Genomic DNA, 23,261 nt, shown 5'->3' with positions numbered 1-23,261 from the left:
CCTGCGGTCGCTGGGAGGGGGGCTGGTGCCGGCTCTGTCCAACCCCAGCTGGCTCAGGCCTGGCCCCACCCTGAGAAAGATCAAAGGGCCCCGTTCCCACCCGCCGCCGAGATCAGTCCCCACCACAGTGACACCGGCAGGGAGCTGAGCGGGGACAGGGCCCCTGGCGTCTGAGCCCCAGATGTGCCCAGCTGTGAGCCGGCACCCAGAGACCCTGCTGACACGTCCCCACCGGGGTCCTCTTCATCCCGTGGGGTATCATCCGGCCAGCTGTGCAGGGACCCAACTACTGGGCTGACATGTTCTATTCTTCCCCCCAGCCTGTGTGGCCTTCAGTGGCTGGAAACAAACACCTGAGCCCTGCAATTAGAACGTGTGGGTGACTTAGTGGTTTCCTGCCCCCTTGAATTCTCCACAAGCTGAGCCTATATAGCCCCTAGGCCTGCAGCAGAGTCACCGTCCCTGCACTGACTGCAAACATGCAGGTCCACATCTTGTTTCTGCTCCCCATGGCCTTTCTCCTGCTCCCTGGGACTCAGGCTGGTGAGTACAGCTGGGTTTGGGGGGACCTGGGAGTTTGGGGTGAATAGGGGTTCTCAGGGACTGGGTTCAGTGGATGTTCACTCAGGGCTTGTGACAGGATGGACCCCTTTGTCCCCCACTTATGCAGGATTATGATACATTTTAGTCCAAGTGTGCCTTGTGAAGGATCACCCAAAAACCCATAATTTGCTGACCATTAGTGTCCCACTAAAATAGCTGTGGCAGGTATAGTGATGAAATGGTACTATGTGGTGTTATTATGGGATGTTCCAAGTGTGTGGCACCACCATAAAGTGGTTCTCCAGGGACAAAAGACTAGCCGATGCCTCATCCAGGTGTAATCTGGGTCAGGATGTAGGTCCCATTCCCCATCCCCACACCCAGCCTGTCCCTTGGTCTGCTCTGGGGTCACTTTGGCCACCAAATCCATTATGATAAATCCATACGGTTACTGACACCCTCCCAGTGCACTTGGCACAGAGAGATCAGACCTTTTGATCGACACTCCAGCCCAAGTATGGGGCAGAGCAGGGGCCAGGGATCCTGTTCAAGGGACCTCCCAGGGCGAGCATCACAGATGAGGTTGTGGGAGTTCCCCTTGCTCCGAGCCCAGAGAGGTGAGCGGGCTCTTTGTTTGAACCTAATCTCCCCCCAGGTGAGATCATCGGGGGGCATGAAGCTGAGCCCCACTCCAGACCCTACATGGTCTGTCTGAAAAAACAAATTAGAGACAAGATTTGTTCCTGTGGCGGGTTCCTGGTGGCGGAGAACTTTGTGCTGACGGCCGCTCACTGCCAGGGACGGTAAGTGCCTCTGGGCTGGGATGTGGGGGCAGGTCAGGGTCAGTGGGGGAGGGAGAACCGGGAGCTCTGGTGCTGGCGTGGGGATAGGGAAGGGCAGAGGATGGCTACGTGGGGAGGGAGGAGGAAGAGTCCAGAGCTCTGATCTGCTTAAGGGGCATTGGTGAGTCTCTAGGGGCCTATGCAACACACGGACCAACCCTAACTCTGGGTAAATCAATGGGGCTGTGGCCACTGATCTCAGATTGGTCTGGCCCATGGCCCCTGTGGGGCAGGGAAGTGTCCCCGCCCCAGGCCAGCTCTGCATGGTGCTGGGCTGGGGGAGCTCAGTGCACACCCCGATCCGCATCGGGCTGGAAGGGCTGGACAGGTGGGAAGATGGAACAAGGGGAATCTGAGCCCCAGGCCGTCCTGACCCCCCACAATCAGAATTCTGAGCCAGAAAACCACGTGTCCATCCCCTGCCCCTAACTCCCCATGCGCTGCTCTCGGCTTTTACAGCAACATCACTGTCGTCCTGGGAGCCCACAACATCAGACAACGGGAACCGAGTCAGCAAGTGATCCCCGTGCGCCGGCAGATCCCCCACCCGCAGTACAACAGGGAAACTATAAACAATGACATCATGCTGCTGCAGGTACCACCCCATCCCATCCCCCACCCCCAGAGACCTCACACTGCTGCAGGTACCACCCCATCCCATCCCCCACCCCCAGTGACCTCACACTGCCGCAGGTACCGCCCCATCCCATCCCCCACCCCCAGTGACCTCACACTGCTGCAGGTACCGCCCCCATCCCATCCCCCACCCCCAGTGACCTCACACTGCTGCAGGTACCACCCCATCCCATCCCCCACCCCCAGTGACCTCACACTGCTGCAGGTACCGCCCCCATCCCATCTCCCCACCCCCAGTGACCTCACACTGCTGCAGGTACCGCCCCCATCACATCCCCCACCCCCAGTGACCTCACACTGCTGCAGGTACCGCCCCCATCCCATCCCCCACCCCCAGTGACCTCACACTGCTGCAGGTACCACCCCATCCCATCCCCCGCCCCCAGTGACCTCACACTGCTGCAGGTACCACCCCATCCCATCCCCCACCCCCAGTGACCTCACACTGCTGCAGGTACCACCCCATCCCATCCCCCACCCCCAGTGACCTCACACTGCCGCAGGTACCACCCCATCCCATCCCCCACCCCAGTGACCTCACACTGCTGCAGGTACCGCCCCCATCCCATCCCCCACCCCCAGTGACCTCACACTGCTGCAGGTACCGCCCCCATCCCATCCCCCACCCCCAGTGACCTCACACTGCTGCAGGTACCGCCCCCATCCCATCCCCCACCCCCAGTGACCTCACACTGCTGCAGGTACCGCCCCCATCCCATCCCCCACCCCCAGTGACCTCACACTGCTGCAGGTACCGCCCCCATCCCATCCCCCACCCCCAGTGACCTCACACTGCTGCAGGTACCGCCCCCATCCCATCCCCCGCCCCCAGTGACCTCACACTGCTGCAGGTACCGCCCCCATCCCATCCCCCACCCCCAGTGACTTCATACTGCTGCAGGTACCACCCCCATCCCATCCCCCACCCCCAGTGACCTCACACTGCTGCAGGTACCACCCCATCCCATCCCCCACCCCCAGTGACCTCACACTGCTGCAGGTACCACCCCATCCCATCTCCCACCCCCAGTGACCTCACACTGCTGCAGGTACCACCCCATCCCATCTCCCACCCCCAGTGACCTCACACTGCTGCAGGTACTGCCCCATCCCATCCCCCACCCCCAGTGACCTCACACTGCTGCAGGTACCGCCCCCATCCCATCTCCCACCCCCAGTGACCTCACACTGCTGCAGGTACCGCCCCATCCCATCCCCGATCCCCAGTGACCTCACACTGCTGCAGGTACCACCCCCATCCCATCCCCCACCCCAGTGACCTCACACTGCTGCAGGTACCGCCCCATCCCATCTCCCACCCCCAGTGACCTCACACTGCTGCAGGTACCACCCCATCCCATCCCCCACCCCCAGTGACCTCACACTGCTGCAGGTACCGCCCCCGTCCCATCCCCCACCCCCAGTGACCTCACACTGCTGCAGGTACTGCCCCATCCCATCCCCCACCCCCAGTGACCTCACACTGCTGCAGGTACCACCCCATCCCATCCCATCCCCCACCCCAGTGACCTCACACTGCTGCAGGTACCACCCCCATCCCATCCCCCACCCCCAGTGACCTCACACTGCTGCAGGTACCGCCCCCATCCCATCCCCCCACCTCCAGCGACCTCACACTGCTGCAGGTACCACCCCCATCCCATCCCCCACCCCCAGTGACCTCACACTGCTGCAGGTACCGCCCCCATCCCATCCCCCCACCTCCAGCGACCTCACACTGCTGCAGGTACCACCCCCATCCCATCCCCCACCCCAGTGACCTCACACTGCTGCAGGTACCACCCCATCCCATCCCCCACCCCCAGTGACCTCACACTGCTGCAGGTACCGCCCCATCCCATCCCCCACCCCCAGTGACCTCACACTGCTGCAGGTACCACCCCCATCCCATCCCCCACCCCAGTGACCTCACACTGCTGCAGGTACCACCCCATCCCATCCCCCACCCCAGTGACCTCACACTGCTGTAGGTACCGCCCCCATCCCATCCCCCGCCCCTAGTGAGCGGTATGGAGGTGGCCTGGGGTCTGGGATGGTGTCTGTGTGCGGAAGGGAGGATTCTGGGGGAGGAATATCGCCTGTCTGCAGCAGTCGGAGGCTTGTCTGTTGGCACTTCATCCCTTCCCTCAGAAACTGGCCAATGGGCGCTGAGAGATTTTGCTTAAGGGGCGGGGTTTCTAGCCGGCAATGCCTCCCTCCTCCCGCCCCGGCCTCTTGAACAGAGAGCAGCCAGGTGTTTAAAGTGGTGGTTGCTGCTCTTTGACCAAGGATCCCGGGGAGGCAGCTGCCAGCTGGACCCAGCAGCTTGGTGGGCCGGAGTCCTCTCATGGGCTGCAGTCTTGCACGAGGCCTTGCTGCCACCCTGTTCCCCACCCCTCTTTCCTCACAGCTGAAGAAGAAGGCCAGGCTGACCAAGGCGGTGCAGCTCGTCCCCCTGCCCGAGGAAGATGAGGAGGTGATGCCAGAAGATGTTTGCAATGTGGCGGGCTGGGGGAATACCCGCGCCCGGGGCTTTGAGCTGCCAAGCAAGCTGCAGGAGGTGAACCTGAAGGTGGTGGAGGCGGAGAGGTGCTGGCGCTATCTCAATTTCATCCCCACCACCATGCTCTGCGTCGGGGACCCCCGCGAAGTCAAGAAATCGACCTTTCGGGTAAGTCTCCCCATCCCCAGCAGGGGGCAACGCAGAGATCCAAGCTCCACCCTTGTTCCCGCTCCCACGGGACGGACGGCTGACACCAGCTGTAAGTCTTGGCCTTTGTTCCACAGGGCGACTCCGGGGGCCCTCTGGTGTGTGACGGCACAGCCCAGGGCATCGTCTCCTATGGCAAAAACGACGGGTCCCCACCCAGGGTGTTCACCAGCGTCTCCGCATACGTCCCCTGGATCAAGGCAAACATAAGAAAGCATCAGGATTGAAGCACTTGCCTCAGTTTCCTGGCTGTAAAATGGGCATGGCACGCCTCAGTGAACTCCCCTGGGGATAAATCCAGCCTGCAGCCCAGAGGAGATGGTGATGGGCTGGTGGGAAAGCCAATCAATAAATAGCATCTTATCAGTCCCACCCAATGTGTATTATTTTAGAAAGCCCCATCACCGGCGTTGGAAGTTTGAGCTTTACAGATGAACAGCCGGGTGCCAAGATATTAGAGAGACAAGCAGGATAAAATAGATTGGTACAATAAAAGAGACCATCTCACCCGCCTTGTCTAACTGTAGTTCTGTGACACATTGGCTAGACAGCCAGACAGAGTGAATTTAACAGTGTTTGTTCTAGTGGTTAAAAATTCTTTTGTTTCATGTGACTATTTTTTTGGTATTGTCTCGAACGTTTTCAAAAATCAGTGTTTTTTCCTCCTTGACAATGTTTGCTTTGGTTCACAAAGTGGATGGGAAACATCTGATCTGTTCTACACACAGCTCCACCTGACCCAAAATCAAAGGGAAAAAATGTCGTGGATTTTTTGCACCCTCTCTTTTTGGGGTACGGTGAGGGTTAACCTTTGAAATGCCAACAAAAACATTTCCTCCAGATCTGAAAGTCCCAATTTCAAGCTGGTTGACAGATGGGGAGATAAGATCACAAAATATTTATCCTAATCCACCTCTTTGTGTTTTTACAGCACTATGTGTCTGAGTATTTGCATCAGAACCACAACATTTTTAAAAAAATCAACCAGTTTTGGAATTGATCACTACATTTATGGTATTTTTCTGGAAAATTCAATCCAAACTTGTTTTTTTGTGGTCAAAATAAGAATATTCAATTTCTTCCTCCTCCCGCCCCCAGCTTTTTCTAAAGTTTGTAGCATGTTTTGCAGAAAAAATTACTCAGAATACTTTTCTATGTGTGTATGCCTCTCACATTGGCTGGAAGGGGAGAATTGGGCTGAGTTTTACAATCAGCAGGTGTGAATCAAAGCTCTCCCCTTGCCCACCTTTTCTCTGTTCATATCCTGATCCGGCTGCAACCACACAACAAACTGCCACCCTAATTGTCCTGTTCCCAGTTACACCTCCTGCCTCTCGACTCAGAAGAGTTTGGCACAAAAGCGATGAGCCTGGAAAAAATTGGAAAATAACTGTGAGCCCAACCTGGAGAATATCAAGTATTTTCTGCTTTGTGAAACTGGGTGTTTAAAAGCACCACACAGAATCCCGAACGGAACCAGAAAAATGCAACTTCGTGTGGGGAAAACAGACACGGGTTTTTTTCAGCATCCCTGTAAACCTCGTTTTACGAGGCAGAAGGGATGTTCCGAAAGAGGCTTCTTTTCCCCAACTATCAGCCCCGTGTAGATGGTCCAAGTGTCGGGAAAGCCTCTCTCAGAAGAAAAGCGGGAAAACACATGCAAATTGTGGTTTGCACATTGTGTATCTTAAGCAAACTGTGTTACGTTACTAACTGGAGACCTGTCCGAGTGTCTGTCGACAGAAGGTGTTATTGCATCTACACTGTCCTTTGCATCTACACTCTCATGTCAACAAAGCGGCTTGCTTTGTCGACAGAACTGGCTGTAGTCTAGACGCTCTTTGTCGACAGAAGCTTTGTCGACAGTATGGGTGTGTCTAAACTACATGCCTCCGTCTGCTGATCGGCAGAGGGAAATGAAGCCGCGATTTAAATAATCGCGGCTTCCTTTAAATTTAAATGGCTGCCGCGCTGAGCCGACAAACAGCTGATCAGCTGTTTGTCGGCTCAGCGCACTAGTCTGGATGCTCCCGCGCCGCCCTGAAAGCCCTTTATCGACCTCCCCGTTATGCCTCGTAGGATGAAATTTACCGGGGAGGTCAATAAAGGGCTTTCATGTTGACAGGAGCGTCCAGACTGCCCCGATCTGCCGACAAACAGCTGATCGGCAGAGCGGGGCAGCCATTTAAATTTAAATGAAGCCGCGATTATTTAAATCACGGCTTCATTTCCCTTTGCCGAACACACAAATCTACATGGCCCCGTTGTATCTTAGGGTTATTGTTTTGTGTGGTTATCTGTTGTATTCACAAGATAGCCTTAAATTTGACATTCGTGTCTGTGTCTATTCGAACTGGAGAAATCCGCCGGCGATAGATACGGGGGCTTCCAGGTCGGACCCCCTCCTGGGACAAAGGCAGTTTACATCAGCTCAGGTCAGGTCCTACTAAATTTAGCTTACTAGTGTGCCTTTGCTAGTAACACAAGTATCTCTGAGTTGTGCACTTTTGGGTCCAGACGTCCATTTCAGAAAGCACGGGGAGGGGGGAATCTGTCCCAGGATACTTCTTCTAGTTGGGATTGGTCCTGCCTAGAGCAGGGGGCTGGACTTGATGACCTTCTGAGGTCTCTTCCAGCTCGATGGATCTATGATTCCTCGCTAGAAGGGAGCACTCCGTGAACGGGCCATCCCTGGGCTGAGGGATTCCTTGGATGGTCCCGCCAAGCACAGACGCTGTAGATCAGGGTAGAGACGTTCTCCCTGAACCAGGACAGGCACTCACGTCTCACACGGAGCACGCGGCTGGAGGAGATCCCAACTTTGAATAGACTCCTCCTGCCCCACCCGGCAGGGCTGAACCCCAAGGGAGCAGGGCCTTGGGTGCAGTGAGTTTGTCGGGGCTGAGCGGCTCCTAGTGGTTAAAGCAGGATGGCGGCTGGGAGCCAGAATTCCTGGGCTCTCTCCCCAGCTCTGGGAAGGGAGTGAGGTCTAGTGGTTAGAGCAAGGCTACGGTGATACTGAAGGGAGCTACAAGCCCGGTCTCTTAGGGGCTACGTCTCTCTGCTGTGTCATTTCCCCTCCGCACAGTCACAGCCCCCAGGGGGAGGACGTCACAGAAACAGCCACATCCCCTGCATGTGGTCACAGAGTCATGGGGGGGTTCTCTGAAGCCCTCCCCCTGCGGTCTCTGTGATCGGGCCTGATGCCTGCTCTGGCAGCCACAGCCGGCTCACGCCTGGCCCAGCCCTGAGAAAGATCAAAGGGCGCAGTTCCCACCCGCCGCCGAGATCAGTCGCTGCCTCCTCAGTCCCCACCACACAGACACCGGCAGGGAGCTGAGCGGGGATAGGGCCAGGTGAGTCTGAGCCCCAGATGTGCCCAGCTGTGAGCCCGCACCCAGAGCAGCCCTGGACCCTGCTGACATGGCCCCACTGGGGTCTTCTCCATCCAGCTGTGCAGGGACCTAGCCAGGCAGCCAGCTGTGCACGATCCCAGCTGCTGTGCTGATGCAGGGTCTGCCCTTCCCCCTAGCCCGTGTGGTTAGAAACTGCGAGGCCCAAGCAGGCACTTAGATGAGTGTGTGTCACACTGAGGTTTCCTGCCCCCCGATTTTCCCCCAACTAAGTTTACAAAGCCCACAGACCTGAGGCAGATGGGCCGTCCCAGTACAGCCTCTGAAGATGCAGGTCCAGATCTTGCTGCTGCTCCCTATGGCCTTTCTCCTGCCCCCCAGGGCTCAGGCTGGTGAGTACAGCTGGGATCCCTTGTGGGACTTTGGGGGACGTCTCAGAGATGGGCACTCAGTGGGGGTATCTAGGGAATCTGTCACAGGCTGTCCCCATTTTTACCTCTTCTACAGGATTATGATATATTTAAAGCCAAGCGTGCCTTGCTTAATGTCATCAGAAAACTCATAATCTGCTGACCATTATTGTCCTGGACACATATGTGTGCCTGTAAAGTGAAAGGATTCAACTGGCGGATGTTACTCAGACATGTGTCACATTCAGGGAGCAGCCACCAGCCAGTTCCCCAGAGACAAAAAACTGACCAATGCCTCAGACCGATATCACAGTCACCACATAGAATATCCCCCTTGTGAAGGGGCCATGCCTGTGTGGGAAAGAGGATGGGGGTGAAAATTTGACTTCTTGGTAACTACCCAGCTTGGGATGTCCAGTCTTACAGACTTATAGTCTCCTGAGCCACCATTGGAGATGCTTCTCAAAGAGGTATGAAAAAGGGAGCAGATGTTCGGAAGGATCCCTCCTTTTCTTCCACAGAGGGTGCTCCCAACATCAGATGTTCAAAATAGCACAGGACTGGGAAGGAATCTCGACTGAAGGCAAATGTCATTTTCCTTTGGTCTCGGCCGCCAAATCCCATCACTCAAGGCAGCGAGATCACACACTCAGTCCTGGTGCATTTGGCACTGATTCTCCACCCAGCCAAGTCATAGTGGCAGATTTACCCTCCCGCCCCATAGGAGGCCCAGTGTGGGGCAGAGCAGAGCAGGGGGCCGGGATCCAGGTCCAGGGATCCCCCAGGGGTGGGATCAGAGTTGGAGGACACCTCTACGGGATGGGGAGTTTGGTCTCAGCTGGGAACAGGGAGGTGAGGGGGCTCTTTGTACGAACATGGCCTCCACCCCCCAGGTGAGATCATTGGGGGTCGGGAAGCCCGGCCCCACTCCAGACGTTACATGGCCTATCTGGAAATACAAATCAAGGGGGGTAAAAAGAAATGTGGCGGATTCCTGGTGAAGACAAACTTTGTGCTGACGGCCGCTCACTGCCAGGGAGGGTAAGTGACTCCGTGCTGGGATGTGGGGGATGGTGGGGTCAGTGGGGGAGGGAGACCCTGGTACTCTGGTGCTCGCGTGGGGGGCAGGGAAGGGGTAGTGGGTGGCCAGGCTGGGGGAGCAGAGCCCGGGGTCTGCGGGGTCAGGGGGTGTCAGCGAGTCTCTGTGGGCCACTGTAACTCACAGCCCAGCCCCACTGCTGGGTAAATCAATGGGGCTGAGGCCAATGATCTCAGTAGTGATCTGGCCCCTTGCCTAGACCCAGGGCAGCTCTGCAGAGCACTAGGCTGGGGGCTCGGCATGGACAATGGCCTGGATTGCGGTGGGAGGCGTCCCTGGGGTGCATGGGGGGCTGGGACCCAGGACTGGGAGAAGACAGGAGGGTGAAGGTGCTCAGAGGAACGGCAGACCGAGCAGGTGCAGACAATGCTGAAGTCCCTGGAGAGGAACGTCATGGATTTAGAATCAGAGAACCCCAGAGCTGGAAGAGACCTTAGGAGTCAACAAGTCCAGCCCCCTGCCCAAAGCAGGACCAACCCAACTCAATCAACCCAGCCTTTGGTCAAGATGGGACGGAAACACCTCTAGGGATGAAGATTCCACCCCCTCCCTAGGGAACCCAGCCCAGCGCTTCCCCACCCGCCTGGGGAAATCGTTTTTCCTAATCTCCAACCTAGACCTCCCCCACTACAACGTGAGCCCGTTGTTCCTCGTTCTGCCCCCACTGAGAACAGCCTCTCTAGAGCCCCTTGGGAACCCCCCTGCAGGGAGTTGCAAGCTGCTCCCAAATCCCGTTCACTGCTTAGCCAGTCGGTCCCCAGCCTGTGACGATGTTTCCTGAGGGTGCCACCCATCCCCTCCTCCAGGTCATTCATAAAGATGTTGGACAAAACCAGCCCTAGAACTGATGGTTGGGACCCCCTCTTAGAAACCGCCTGCCAACCTGACATCAAGCCGTTGGTCACTACCCGCTGGGCCCGGCCTTCTAGCCAGCTTTCTTTCCATCTTACCGTCCGGTTATCCAATCCATATTCCCTTAACTTGCTGGAAAGAATATTGTGGGAGACCGTATCAGAAGCTTTGCTCCCCAATTCTGGGAAGAGCCTATTCTGTAAGCAGGAGGGAGCTGGGTTTGTCAGCACAGCTTTGGATACGGTCTCCCGGAGCCAGCCAGAACCTGCCCGGGGGAGGTATGATAGCCGGACACATTTACACCAGCTTTGGTGTTTCTCTAGGTGAGAGATCAGCGTGGGAGAGGTCCGAGCTGCGGGGGGTCCCCTCCATGTCACCCCTGTGCCCATCCCCATCCACATGTAGGCTCCTGTCCCTAACGCTGCATGTGTGGCTCATGCATTTTACAGGAAGATCGTGGTCACCTTGGGAGCCCATAACGTTAGCCAAGAGGAAAAGACCCGACAAGTGATCCCCGTGCGCCGCTGGGTCCCACACCCACAATTCAACAAAAAGACCCTGGAAAATGATATCATGGTTTTACAGGTACTGCCCTCAATAAATAACCCCGCCCCCAGTGACCTCACACTGCTGCAGGTACCACCCCCATCCCATCCCCCACCCCCAGTGACCTCACACTGCTGCAGGTACCACCCCCATCCCATCCCCCACCCCAGTGACCTCACACTGCTGCAGGTACCACCCCCATCCCATCCCCCACCCCTAGTGACCTCACACTGCTGCAGGTACCACCCCCATCCCATCCCCCACCCCCAGTGACCTCACACTCCTGCAGGTACCGCCCCCATCCCATCCCCCACCCCCAGTGACCTCACACTCCTGCAGTGGGCACATATCTTTTGTGTTGGACGTGCTGGACCTTTTCGGTTCCAATCTGTGTGCTGATTTGAATCGCTGCTTTCCCTCTTCCCCATGGTAGTTGTCACGCAGTGCAGTGCTGAATACCTGGGTGCGACTTCTCCGCCTGCCCAATGCAAAGTTCAGGTTGAGGCCAGGACCTACGTGCAGCGTGGCAGGGTGGGGTCGGACTGCCTTCAACTCACCGACTGACACCCTCCATGAGGTGGACCTGAAGGTGAAGGAGGACAATCTGTGTAAGGCGTATCCTCGCTTCAACACCTCGACAATGCTGTGTGTGGGGGAACGTGGCCTCGGAAAATTACCTTATCGGGTAAGTCTGTTGATGTGGCACTCCCTGGTTCCAGGACAACAATACTGGGATGGAATTGGAAGGTGCAACTAAACCTACCTCAAACTCAATCCCCCGGCAGCACAATCCTACTACAAACTCAATCCCCTCCCCAACATAACCCTTCCAAACCCACCTCAAACTCAATCCCCTCCCCAACATAACCCTTCCAAACCCACCTCAAACTCAATCCCCTCCCCAACACAACCCTTCCAAACCTACCTCAAACTCAATCCCCTCCCCAACACAACCCTTCCAAACCCTCCTCAAACCTACCTCAAACTCAATCCCCTCCCCAACACAACCCAACCAAACCTACCTCAAACTCAATCCCCTCCCCAACACAACCCAACCAAACCTACCTCAAACTCAACCCTTCCCCAACATAACCCTTCCAAACCTACCTCAAACTCAACCCTTCCCCAACATAACCCTTCCAAACCCACCTCAAACTCAATCTCCTTCCCAACACAACCCTTCCAAACCCACCTCAAACTCAATCCCCTCCCCAACACAACCCTTCCAAACCCACCTCAAACTCAATCTCCTTCCCAACACAACCCAACCAAACCCTCCTCAAACTCAATCCCTTCACCAGCACAACCCTACCAAACTCACCTCAAACTCAACCCCCCCTTCCTACACAACCCTACCAATTCCATCTCAAACACAACACAACCAAACACTCCTCAAACTCAATCCCACTCCTACACAATACTACCAATTACGCCCCAAACTCAATCCCCTCCCCAACACAACCCTGCCAAACCTACCTCAAACTCAATCTTCCTTCAACACAACCCAACCAAACCCTCCTCAAACTCAATCCTCTCCAACACAACTGAACCAAACCTTTCTCAAACTCAATTCCTTCACCATCACAACCTTACCAATCCCACCTCTAATTCAATCCCCTTCTCAAAACAACCCTACCAAATCAACATTGAAATTAATCCCCTTCCCAACACAACCCAACCAATCCCACCTCAAATTCAATCCCTCTCCGAACAATATGCAGCACAACTCTAACTTACCCTTCTTCAATCTCAAACCACATCCAACACGACTCTGTTGAACTTGACCCTTGTCCTGCATTATCCTCATCATCAATACCAAGTCTCTAATAAATTTAACCTGTCTTGTCCAGCTCTACCCAACATTCTTCTTCCTACTAAAATCTACCCAAACTTATCCTACTCCCATTGCACCCAATTCAAATCCTACCCAACACAACCTCTGTCTGGCTTCATTCTGCCCCTTTGTACCCATTACAAACACATCCAAATCACACTGAACTCTACCAATCACTGTCTAATCCAGCTAGTGCTATCCAAACAAAAAAGGAAACACAACAACACATGATCATTTTTGCTCCATTTGCCAAAGGCCATGTTTTAACACAAAAGCAATTTCCTACCAATTATGTAAACCTCCGCGCTGATGCGATCAGGTGTGCAGATAAAAACCGGTGCTGCAGATGTGCAAGATGTAACAGTGGTTCTTCTTCCTTCCAGGGGGATTCTGGTGGCCCCTTGGTTTGTGAGGGAGTGGCTCAGGGCATCGCTTCATACGTTGATGCGGAATTGTGGGATCCAAGCGTGTTCACACGACTCACCACCTTTGTCCCCTGGATCCGAACCATTCTTCAGAACCAGCTTTAATGGATACACCCGTATTCCTGGCTTTTTGCCTGGCTCCTCCCAGCCATGGACTAATGCAGGGTCTCTTCGTTACTCTATAAAAATGCTCTGAATGGATTGGTCTCAGAATGGATTGCGGGTGGAGGAAGTCATTCGTAGAGGCTGGGATAAAACTCCTTTGTATCTCGGGGAGATCTTTTGGTCTATTCTATGGGATTTTAGAGCAGGGATCAGATTCTTTCTATCAAACACGATGTGATGGTGCCAAAAAACTCGGTTAAAAGGTGATTAAGGAGCCCCCTAGAAAAGGAAGGTCCTTCTCCCATTCCATCCATGAGCCATCCATTCTCCCCTTCCTGGGATCAGATCAAGGCTACAGGGAACAGGTCCCTTATCTGACCTTTTCAATTGCTTTTTTCCTCCCTTGTGGTACAATAAAATGGTTGATGCGGAAGTTTTCGTGTGTGCGTGTCTGGATCCCCGGCTGCTTCTGTTTGTACAGGCTCAGCCGGAATTCATCTGTTGTGGAAACAGTGACCCCTGACTGTCCCAATGAGTGCACAGCTCTGCCATTGTTGAACTTTTAAAATAGACACACACTGCTTTGTTGAGAAATACTTAACAGAGAATCATCGGAAGAAGGTGTTAATATATGTGGAAGGGAGACAGATTTAGATATTAACATCGATCTACCTACCAAAGAAGAAATTATATCAGCAATCAAGAAACTGAAGAACAACAAAACCCCAGGAAAGGACAACTTGAATACAGAACTTTTCAAAATAGACCCAGAGACAGCAGCTGGAATACTGGAACCACTTTTCAGAACAGTTTGGACAGAAGCCTGCGTACCGGAGGATTGGACTAAAGGGGTGATTATCAAGATCCCAAAGAAGGGCGCACACAGCAATTGTAACAACTGGCGTGGAATTACCTTTCTGTCAATACCCAGCAAGATCCTCGCTAAAATCATCATAGGTAGAATATCAACAGCAGTTAATGAAACGCTGAGGAAGGAGCAGGCAGGTTTTAGAAAAGGTAGGCGTTGTATAGAACAGATCTTTGCTCTGCGTAACATCATAGAACAGAGTGCAGAATGGCAACGACAACTTCACGTGAACTTTGTAGCCTTTGAAAAGGCTTTTGATAGTGTTGACAGAGACAGATTATGGCAGATTTTGAGGGCCTATGGAATACCATGTCATATGGTGAAGCTCATTAGGAGCTTCTACAAAAATTATAGCTGTTGTGTTGGAGGAAGCGATATATGGTTTGAAGTCAAGACCGGAGTTCGTCAAGGTTGCGTAATGTCGCCACTGCTCTTCAATCTTGTTATTGACTGGGTGATGCGACGTACGACTGAGGAGGAGCATACCAGCATTAGATGGACGCTTTTCTGTACACTTGAAGATCTGGATTTTGCCGATGACTTGGCACTTCTTTCTCACACTCATCGGCATATGCAAGATAAAACAGATAAATTAAATAAATATAGCTCACAAGTTGGCCTTAAGATAAACCAGAAGAAGTCAGAAGTCATGACTCTGAACACTATAACACAAACCCCCATCAAGATCAATAACAACGATCTTCCCTTTACAGATAGATTTGTATATTTGGGTAGTATCATCACCCCAGATGGTGGAAGTAAGCAAGACATTCAGAATAGACTGAGTAAAGCACGAAATGCCTTTATCAGTATGAATAACATCTGGAAATCCTCAAAGTACAGCGTGCGCACTAAGCTGAAACTATACAACAGCTGTGTTCTTCCAGTGCTTCTCTATGGAGCAGAATGTTGGCGCATGATACAACGAGACCTTACTAAATTGTCTACATTCCATACCAAGAATCTTAGAAGAATAATCAGGATATTTTGGCCAAATAAAATTTCCAACGAAGATCTACTGTCTCAGTGTAAACAAGAAGACATGGCCACTATAATTATGAAAAGACGCTGGCGATGGATAGGTCATGTGTTACGAAGAGAAGACGGATCTATTACGAAAATTGCACTCCACTGGAAACCAGATGGGAAGAGAAAGAGAGGAAGACCAAAAACAACCTGGCACCGAACAGTAGAACAAGAATTAAAAGACCATCATCAGACTTGGGGAACAATAGGCGCTTTGGCCTGCGACCGACAGAAGTGGAAGGACTTTGTTGCTGCCCTATGCGCCATTGGCGTAACGGGCAGTAAGTAAGTAAGTAAGCTTTGTTGAGTCTTGGTGGGTCTCAGGCTATTTCTTGGGGGGAGGAGTTAAGCTAATCCTCTCCGGAGGAAGCAAAGCCCCAAACAGGGACTGGAAGAGGTGGGTGGGTGGACATTAAGATCTAGCAATGCCCCCAGATTTTTGGGAGCCCCTACGCAGCTGCATATTCTGCGTATGGGTAAGGATGGTCCTGCATGCATACATAGGATGGAAATGTTGAATAATAGACTCTTCACTCTCCCTGTCAAGGCTGTTCCTCACTTTGGCATGACAAATGGAGAAGTAGAGGGTCACAAAAGCACCCCAAAGCCTGATCTCTCCAGGCTTTGGTACAAAAACTCCGCCCAAAATTTTAATACCCAGACTTTGGAGAATAAAAAACATTGCCACCATCCAAGTATTTGTAAAAAAAAAAACAGAGAAGAAATCACTTGGGAAATTTCATCCTTAAGATAACACCAGGACACAATACCCGTTAATTAGAAAAAGAAAACAAGATTTTGTTATCAAAACAATACCATAGTTGCAAGCATGAATGAAAACATACTCTAAATGAAAAAGAGCCACCAATTGATATACTCATGAGGGATCCCCCATGGGCTCAAATGTAGTTACAAAAGGAAAACTCTTTTAAAGGGAAAAGAAAAAAAATACACTTTGAACAGCTCAGTCATCAATTCCACATTCCCAAACCAGAAAAACAATAAAACCTGATGAATTATCCAGACTTTGCCCTAGTGACACTTATAAGAAGTCCGTTGTTGGAGAGAGAGACAGGCCTTCCCATCTCCCGTTACGTGGAAGAAACAGCTCTGACTCAGCATGATGGGTCGGACAAAGCCCAACCTTCCTGCCGGAGGCCTTTCAGCACCATGGCCAACAGTGGAAGCAGTGGAGAGGTCCTCCAAGCAGGGTAGAGGGGCAACTTTCACTGCAGCCTATCAGGGTACGGCAGGCTGCTATATAAGGAGGTGCTAGCTAAGTCCAGTCAGTTCCTTCCTGGAGCACACTGGGTAGTCAATGTCCCCTTTCCCTCACCAGCTGAACCCTTGTTAATGTCACTGGCCACTTTGTGACCCCTGGAATCAACATGGAGTTTAATATCCCCCGAGTGTTTCCTTGTCTTCTGGAGCTCTGTCTGCCAGTGCTGGGAAGCTGATCAACAGCTAAACTGGCACTGTCAGACCTGGGAAGTAGGAAAAACATATCACTAGGATCCAGCCATCTCTGTGTGGATCTGTGCTGTCCGTGGCCTTTCCTGCTGTGTGGGAATGGGGGCACCAAAGTGCAGTCCAGCCTGGGTTCCAAGTTCAGCGCAAACACTATCAGCCGTATTGCGATGGACGGGAGGAACGCTGGCCTTTTCTAAACATCCCACCGCTGCCACCATGTCCAGGCGGTTCCCTACTCTGGCACTCCACAAACAGAAGCTGGGGGGCCCATGAAAGACCTTAAAATACTTTGCCTCCAGAGGCTTCTGCCACCCCAAAACATTCCCACTGGAGCCCACTCATGCTCTATCACTAGTGTCCCCTTGTGGTGGTTGACCCACATGCTTCACCAGATAATGGTACACCAACAAATTCCCACTGGAGACCACCCAGGGTTACATTATCATGGGTTTATTGCATGGGGAATTAGCACTCCATTGTATGCCCTACAAAAATAAAGCTGCCACCAAAGGTTTGAACTAAAGAGGGAACCAGCTATCTCTTTCACACACACAAACATACACCCCTACATCCATTCACTCACATTCATTTCTGCCCTCAGGCACTCACACAGACATATGGATTGCAGAAGGAGCCAAGGCATATAGCTCCTGGAGGATCTGTCTGCTCATCATGGCTGGGGAGCTGGTCAGGAGAGACTAGCTGTAGAGAGGAGTTTCTCAGGAAACTGCATCTACACTGTCTCCACCCACACCGGGCAGGGCTGAACCCCAAGGCAGCAGGATCTTTGGTGTGGTGAGTTTTTTGAGGCTGGGACTGGAAGGACTTGGGAAGGACAGGGAGAGCCTCGCCAGTTGGCACAAAGTGTACTCAACACTGGGAGGGTGGCAGGAATGGGAGGGTTTCTATGGGTTGAAGCAGGATAGTGGCTGGGAGCCAGGATTCCTGGGTTCTATCCCCAGCTCTGGGAAGGGCATGAGGTGTAGTGGTTAGAGCGGGTGTACGGTGATACTGAAGGGAGCTACAAGCCAGGTCTGCAGGGTCTACAAGTCTCTTCGCTGTGTCATTTCCCCTCTGCACAGTCACAGTGCCCAGTTGCTGGGTGTTACAGAAACAGCCCCATCCCCATCACGTGGTCACAGACTCCCTGGGGGGCTTCTGAGAAACCCTCCCCCTGTGGTTGCTGGGATGGGGGCTGGTGCCTGCTCTATCCAGCCCCACCCAGCTCAGGTCTGGCCCCACCCTCAGAAAGATCAAAAGGCCCTGTTCCCACCCATCACTGAGATCAGTCGCTGCCCTCCCCCACCCCCACCGCCATCCCAGAAACACCAGCAGGGAGCCCAGATGTGCCCAGGTATGAGCTGGTACCCAAAGCAGCCCTGGACCCTGCTGGACACGTCTCCACTAGGGTCTTCTCCATCCAGTTATGCATCATCCAGCCAGATGTGCAGGAACCCTGCTTCTGGGCTGACACATGTTCTATCCTTCCCCCCAGCCCTTGTGGTTGAAAACTGCATTTTGATGAGTGTGAAGGTGACTGTGACGTTTCCTGCCCCCTTGAATCCCTCTACCTAAACTGAGTCTACAAACCCTGCAGCTTTGCTGCAGATGCATCATCCCTGCACCGACTGCAAACATGCAGGTCCACATCTTGTTTCTGTTCACCATGGTCTTTCTCCTAAACCCTGCAACTTGGGCTGGTGAGTACAGCTGGGTCGAGGGCCCCCTGGGACTTTGGGGAGAATGGAGGGTCTTGGGGACTGGGTTTTGTGGGTGCTACCTCAGGGCTTGTAACAGGTTGATCTCTTTTGTTCCTAATTCATTATGATAAATTTTATTCCAAGTGTGCCTAGTGAAGTATCACCTAAAAACTCATAATTTGCTGACCATTATCGTTCCAATAAAATACTCGTGGCAGGTAAAGTGATAAGATTATACTGCAGGGTGTTACTCAGACTTGTTTCATGTGTGTGGCACAAACACCAACCAGTTCCCCAGAGGCAAAAGACTAGCTGATGCCTCAGCCAGGTATCAAACAAATAAAATGTCCCTTCACCCAGTTAAATCGCCATTCTGGGAAGTAGAACCTGGGTGGAAAATGTGCATCATGATGAACAAACAGGTGGGGATACTGATCTGCACAGTCTCCTAAAACCCAGTGGGAGGTGATTCTCAAAGAAGAGAAACAACCTCAAAAAGGGGGAGTAGATCCCCATATGATCTCCCCCCGTCTCTCTATTCCCAGCATTGACAACACCAGATGCACAAATGTCACAAGAGGGTACTGTGATCCGGTTGATCAAGCCTTATCACAATATGCATATCGTTCAGCATTCACAGAACAAAAGAGTCTTCCACAGTATCTTAACCATACCTTTAACAATTCAGGAGCACTTTTAAAATCAGTATATATATGTGTATTTAGTACTAAGCAATTAAAACAACATTAAAAGACACTAAAAGGCATTACAAGCATTAAAAGGCATTAAAAGCAATATTTAAATGAAATAATTAACAATCTACATCTAATCCTTATTCCAAATTAGCACCATTCACACTACTCATGATTAGTGACACAGAGGCAGCACCAGGGGATTGAGGGAGGGATCCTGAGGAAAGGCAAATTGAGGCAGAAAGTTTGCAGGGAGGTGGTGGGAAAGATCTCCCCAGCAGAGATGAAAGCATGTTGCTACCCTGTTCAGTGGTGATGTCTGTGACAGAGGATGTGTGTATGGGGGGGGGGATTGTCTCACCCAGCGCCGTTAACCTCGGTGTCAGCAACTGTGCAGGGAAGGAAGAGCCGAAGAAAAGAAGAAAATGATCCCCTGGTTCAGTGACAGCAGCTCTGAGCTGCACCCACTGGGAAAGACCCCGGGTCCTGTTCCCCACCCTTGGAACCAGCCAGTCCCTGTCTGGGAGTTCTCAGGCCTGCTCGGGTTCGACCTTGGCCACTAATGCCGTTGTGGCAAGTCCGGGCAATGACTCACCCATTGTTGGTGCATTTGGCACCAGTTCCTGCCACGGAGAGATCAGAGCTTTTGATTTCTCCTCCGGCCCCAGGGGAGGCCCAGTGTGGGGCAGAGCTAACAAGGGGGTAGGTTGGGGCTGTGGAGGCTCCACTTTTCAAGGGGGGACTAAGTCCCAGCCCAGCCCAGCCCAGCCCAGGGAGGAGCTGGGGCCCTTTGCATGAACCTGGTTTCCCCCCAGGTGAGATCATTGAGGGAAGAGAAGCCTGGCCCCACTCCAGGCCCTACATGGCCCATCTGCGTATACAACATGGAAAGAAAATTTTGGGCTGCGGTGGGTTCCTGGTGGAAGAGAACTTTGTGCTGACGGCTGCTCACTGCTGGGGGGAGTAAGTGCGTCAGGGCTGGGATGTGGGGGCAGTGGGGGTGGGAAGCCAGGGGCTCTGGCACCGGCATGGGGGGCAGGGGTGGGGCAGAGAGGTGGCCAGGCTGGGGGAGCAGAGCCCAGGGCTCTGATCTGCTGAGGGGGTGTTGGCAAGCCTCTAGGGGCCACCACCGCCCAGCTGCCGCACTGGGTAAATCTATGGGGCTGTGTGATGGCGTATTCGGGAGCCCGTGATCCTGCCCCCCCATCTGCAGCCAGCCAAATAGAAGGTTCTATTGCTTCTCCGAGGTACAGCACAGCACAGCACAGCACAGGAGAGATGTTAACACAAGGAGCCAGTGCAGACAGCCTAGTCCTCCTGGGGGAATGGGGATCACAGGCCATTGAACCCCCCTGTCCTTGGCTCAGTCTCTTCGTGCTTCCCCCAGCCAAGCCTGACTACGCTCCCGGGCTGTGCCCCTCAGCCAGGTGGCCATCTCTGCCTCCTATCCGTTGTCTCTCCCCCTGGGAAGAGCCTTGCTCTCTGCCCAGGCTGGAACGGGGTCTCTGGGCCAATCCACACGTGGGTGAGTGAGTGGGAATTGCACAGCGCAGAGCAGCCAGGAGGGAACACTGGCTTATAGAAAAGATAGCCCCCCAGCCGTCACAGTGACCGCAGCTGGGGCTGGCCCATTGCCCAGCGTGGGGCAGGGTCCCCTGCCTGGATTGAGCTGGGGGTAGGGTCACTGGATGTGGGACCCAGGCGCAAAGTGGCTGAGGGGAGCAGCACCAGGGGTTAGTGGGAGCTCGACACCACTGGCTGGTCTCAGGGAAGCGGGTGTCCCCTAAAAGGAAAAGGCCAGTTCCCACCATCCTTACGCAACACCCCCCCCACCACGGATGGCGGATTTGGAGGCGGAATCTCACATTTTAACAATCCCTGGCTGCCCTGTCCCCGGCATGTCAATCCCCCAAGCACCCGACCCACACCTCACCCTGCCCCTAACACCTCACGGGATGATCCTGCTTTTCACAGGGAGATCAATGTCACCTTGGGAGCCCACAAGATTAAGGACAAGGAAAGGACCCAGCAGAAAATCACAGTGAGACAACAGATCCCACACCCAGAATATGACGACAAAACTCTTAACAACGACATCATGCTGCTAAAGGTACCATCCCATCCCATCCCCCACCCCCAGTGACCTCACACTGCTGCAGGTACCGCCCCCATCCCATCCCCCCACCCCCAGTGACCTCACACTGCTGCAGGTACCGCCCCCATCCCATCTCCCACCCCCAGTGACCTCACACTGCTGCAGGTACCACCCCCTCCCATCCCCCACCCCCAGTGACCTCACACTGCTGCAGGTACCGCCCCCATCCCATCTCCCACCCCCAGTGACCTCACACTGCTGCAGGTACCGCCCCCATCCCATCCCCCACCCCCAGTGACCTCACACTGCTGCAGGTACCGCCCCATCCCATCCCCCACCCCCAGTGACCTCACACTGCTGCAGGTACCGCCCCCATCCCATCGCCCCGCCCCCAGTGACCTCACACTGCTGCAGGTACCGCCCCATCCCATCCCCCACCCCCAGTGACCTCACACTGCTGCAGGTACCGCCCCATCCCATCCTCCACCCCCAGTGATCTCACACTGCTGCAGGTACCGCCCCATCTCATCCCCCACCCCCCAGTGACCTCACACTGCTGCAGGTACCACCCCATCCCATCCTCCACCCCCAGTGACCTCACACTGCTGCAGGTACCGCCCCATCCCATCCCCCACCCCTAGTGACCTCACACTGCTGCAGGTACCACCCCCATCCCATCCCCCACCCCAGTGACCTCACACTGCTGCAGGTACCACCCCATCCCATCCTCCACCCCCAGTGACCTCACACTGCTGCAGGTACCGCCCGCATCCCATCCCCCGCCCCCAGTGACCTCACACTGCTGCAGGTACCACCCCCATCCCATCCCCCACCCCCAGTGACCTCACACTGCTGCAGGTACCGCCCCATCCCATCCCCCACCCCCAGTGACCTCACACTGCTGCAGGTACCGCCCCATCCCATCCCTCACCCCCAGTGACCTCACACTGCTGCAGGTACCACCCGCATCCCATCCCCTACCCCCAGTGACCTCACACTGCTGCAGGTACCACCCCATCCCATCCCCCACCCCCAGTGACCTCACACTGCTGCAGGTACCACCCCCATCCCATCCCCCGCCCCCAGTGACCTCACACTGCTGCAGGTACCGCCCCCATCCCATCCCCCACCCCCAGTGACCTCACACTGCTGCAGGTACCGCCCCATCCCATCCCCCGCCCCCAGTGACCTCACACTGCTGCAGGTACCGCCCCCATCCCATCCCCCACCCCCAGTGACCTCACACTGCTGCAGGTACCACCCCATCCCATCCCCCGATCCCAGTGGCCACAGAGCCTGGGAATTTTGCAGGGGACCGTTTTGCTGGAGACAATATCCAACTCTTTCCCCATGAGTGCCCTGCTGATGGTCATCTTCTTCCTTCCTGTGTGCCAGCTGGCTAAACCAGCAAAACTGAACGGGGAGGTGGGCGCCATCCCCCTGCCCTGTGCTGGTGAAGAGACAGAGGCTGGGACAGTGTGTCGTGTGGCCGGCTGGGGTCGCACCTTCCCTGAAGATGACTCCTCTGCTGCCAACGCGCTACAGGAAGTGGAAGTGGATGTACTGGACAACGAGGAGTGCTCATATGATGATAACTATGACCCGGCGACCATGCTGTGTGCAGGGCACTCAGAGAACGACAGAAATTCTGCACAGGTAAATCTGCCCCTGGCTTGGAGTTCTTAGTGCATCACCACTCCGAGAGAGTGGGTCAGTGATCGGGCTGAGACACGTGGGCTGGGCTTGGGACGGACCAAGCAGGGGCTGGAGGCCATCGGGGTGTCACCGAGCCAGTCAGCAACGGGGAAATGACTCTCAGAGCTGTTTTCCATCCATGGTCTGTTCGGTTTTGCAGGGTGACTCCGGCGGCCCTCTGCTGTGTGGGGGTAAGGCCCAGGGCATCGTGTCCTGGGGGCCTGACACCCCCCCGGGCGTGTACACGAGAGTCTCCACTTTCATCGATTGGATCCACAAGAAAATGCGTCGGCCGCAGCCCTAAGCCCTGCTCAGGGTCTCTGCACAGCCTGGCTCTGCCTCGCTCCTCTGCCTTGAAGA

General features: G+C 54.2%; 3 protein-coding genes across 3 annotated transcripts in view; all 3 read left to right on the top strand.

The window, feature by feature from the left end:
- Positions 1-266: 266 nt before the first annotated feature.
- On the top strand, positions 267-5,203 carry LOC142821371 (mast cell protease 1A-like). Its single transcript, XM_075912275.1, has 5 exons — positions 267-543; positions 1,199-1,346; positions 1,845-1,980; positions 4,432-4,692; positions 4,809-5,203. Exons 1-5 carry the CDS (start codon positions 480-482, stop codon positions 4,956-4,958), a joined length of 759 nt encoding a protein of 252 aa, XP_075768390.1. The 5' UTR covers positions 267-479; the 3' UTR covers positions 4,959-5,203.
- Positions 5,204-8,412: 3,209 nt separating this feature from the next.
- Positions 8,413-13,355, top strand: LOC102462712 (cathepsin G-like). Its single transcript, XM_006112444.3, has 5 exons — positions 8,413-8,476; positions 9,388-9,535; positions 10,895-11,030; positions 11,425-11,676; positions 13,209-13,355. Exons 1-5 carry the CDS (start codon positions 8,413-8,415, stop codon positions 13,353-13,355), a joined length of 747 nt encoding a protein of 248 aa, XP_006112506.3.
- Positions 13,356-14,641: 1,286 nt separating this feature from the next.
- LOC102462471 (mast cell protease 1A-like) overlaps positions 14,642-23,261 on the top strand; it is a 9,129-nt gene continuing 509 nt past the window's right edge. The window contains exons 1-5 of the mRNA XM_075911898.1: positions 14,642-15,131; positions 19,927-20,074; positions 21,086-21,221; positions 22,602-22,862; positions 23,062-23,261. The exon at positions 23,062-23,261 is cut by the window's right edge and continues 509 nt beyond it. Of these exons, the coding sequence (XP_075768013.1) occupies positions 14,642-15,131; positions 19,927-20,074; positions 21,086-21,221; positions 22,602-22,862; positions 23,062-23,205 (1,179 nt within the window). The 3' untranslated portion in view covers positions 23,206-23,261. The remainder of the gene's footprint in view (positions 15,132-19,926; positions 20,075-21,085; positions 21,222-22,601; positions 22,863-23,061) is intronic.

This window comes from Pelodiscus sinensis, chromosome 30, assembly GCF_049634645.1.
Source record: "Pelodiscus sinensis isolate JC-2024 chromosome 30, ASM4963464v1, whole genome shotgun sequence".
In the NCBI taxonomy this organism is placed as follows: Eukaryota; Metazoa; Chordata; order Testudines; family Trionychidae; genus Pelodiscus; species Pelodiscus sinensis.
The sequence above is the reverse complement of the archived record's forward strand: the minus strand, read 5'-3'. Positions and strand labels throughout refer to the sequence as shown.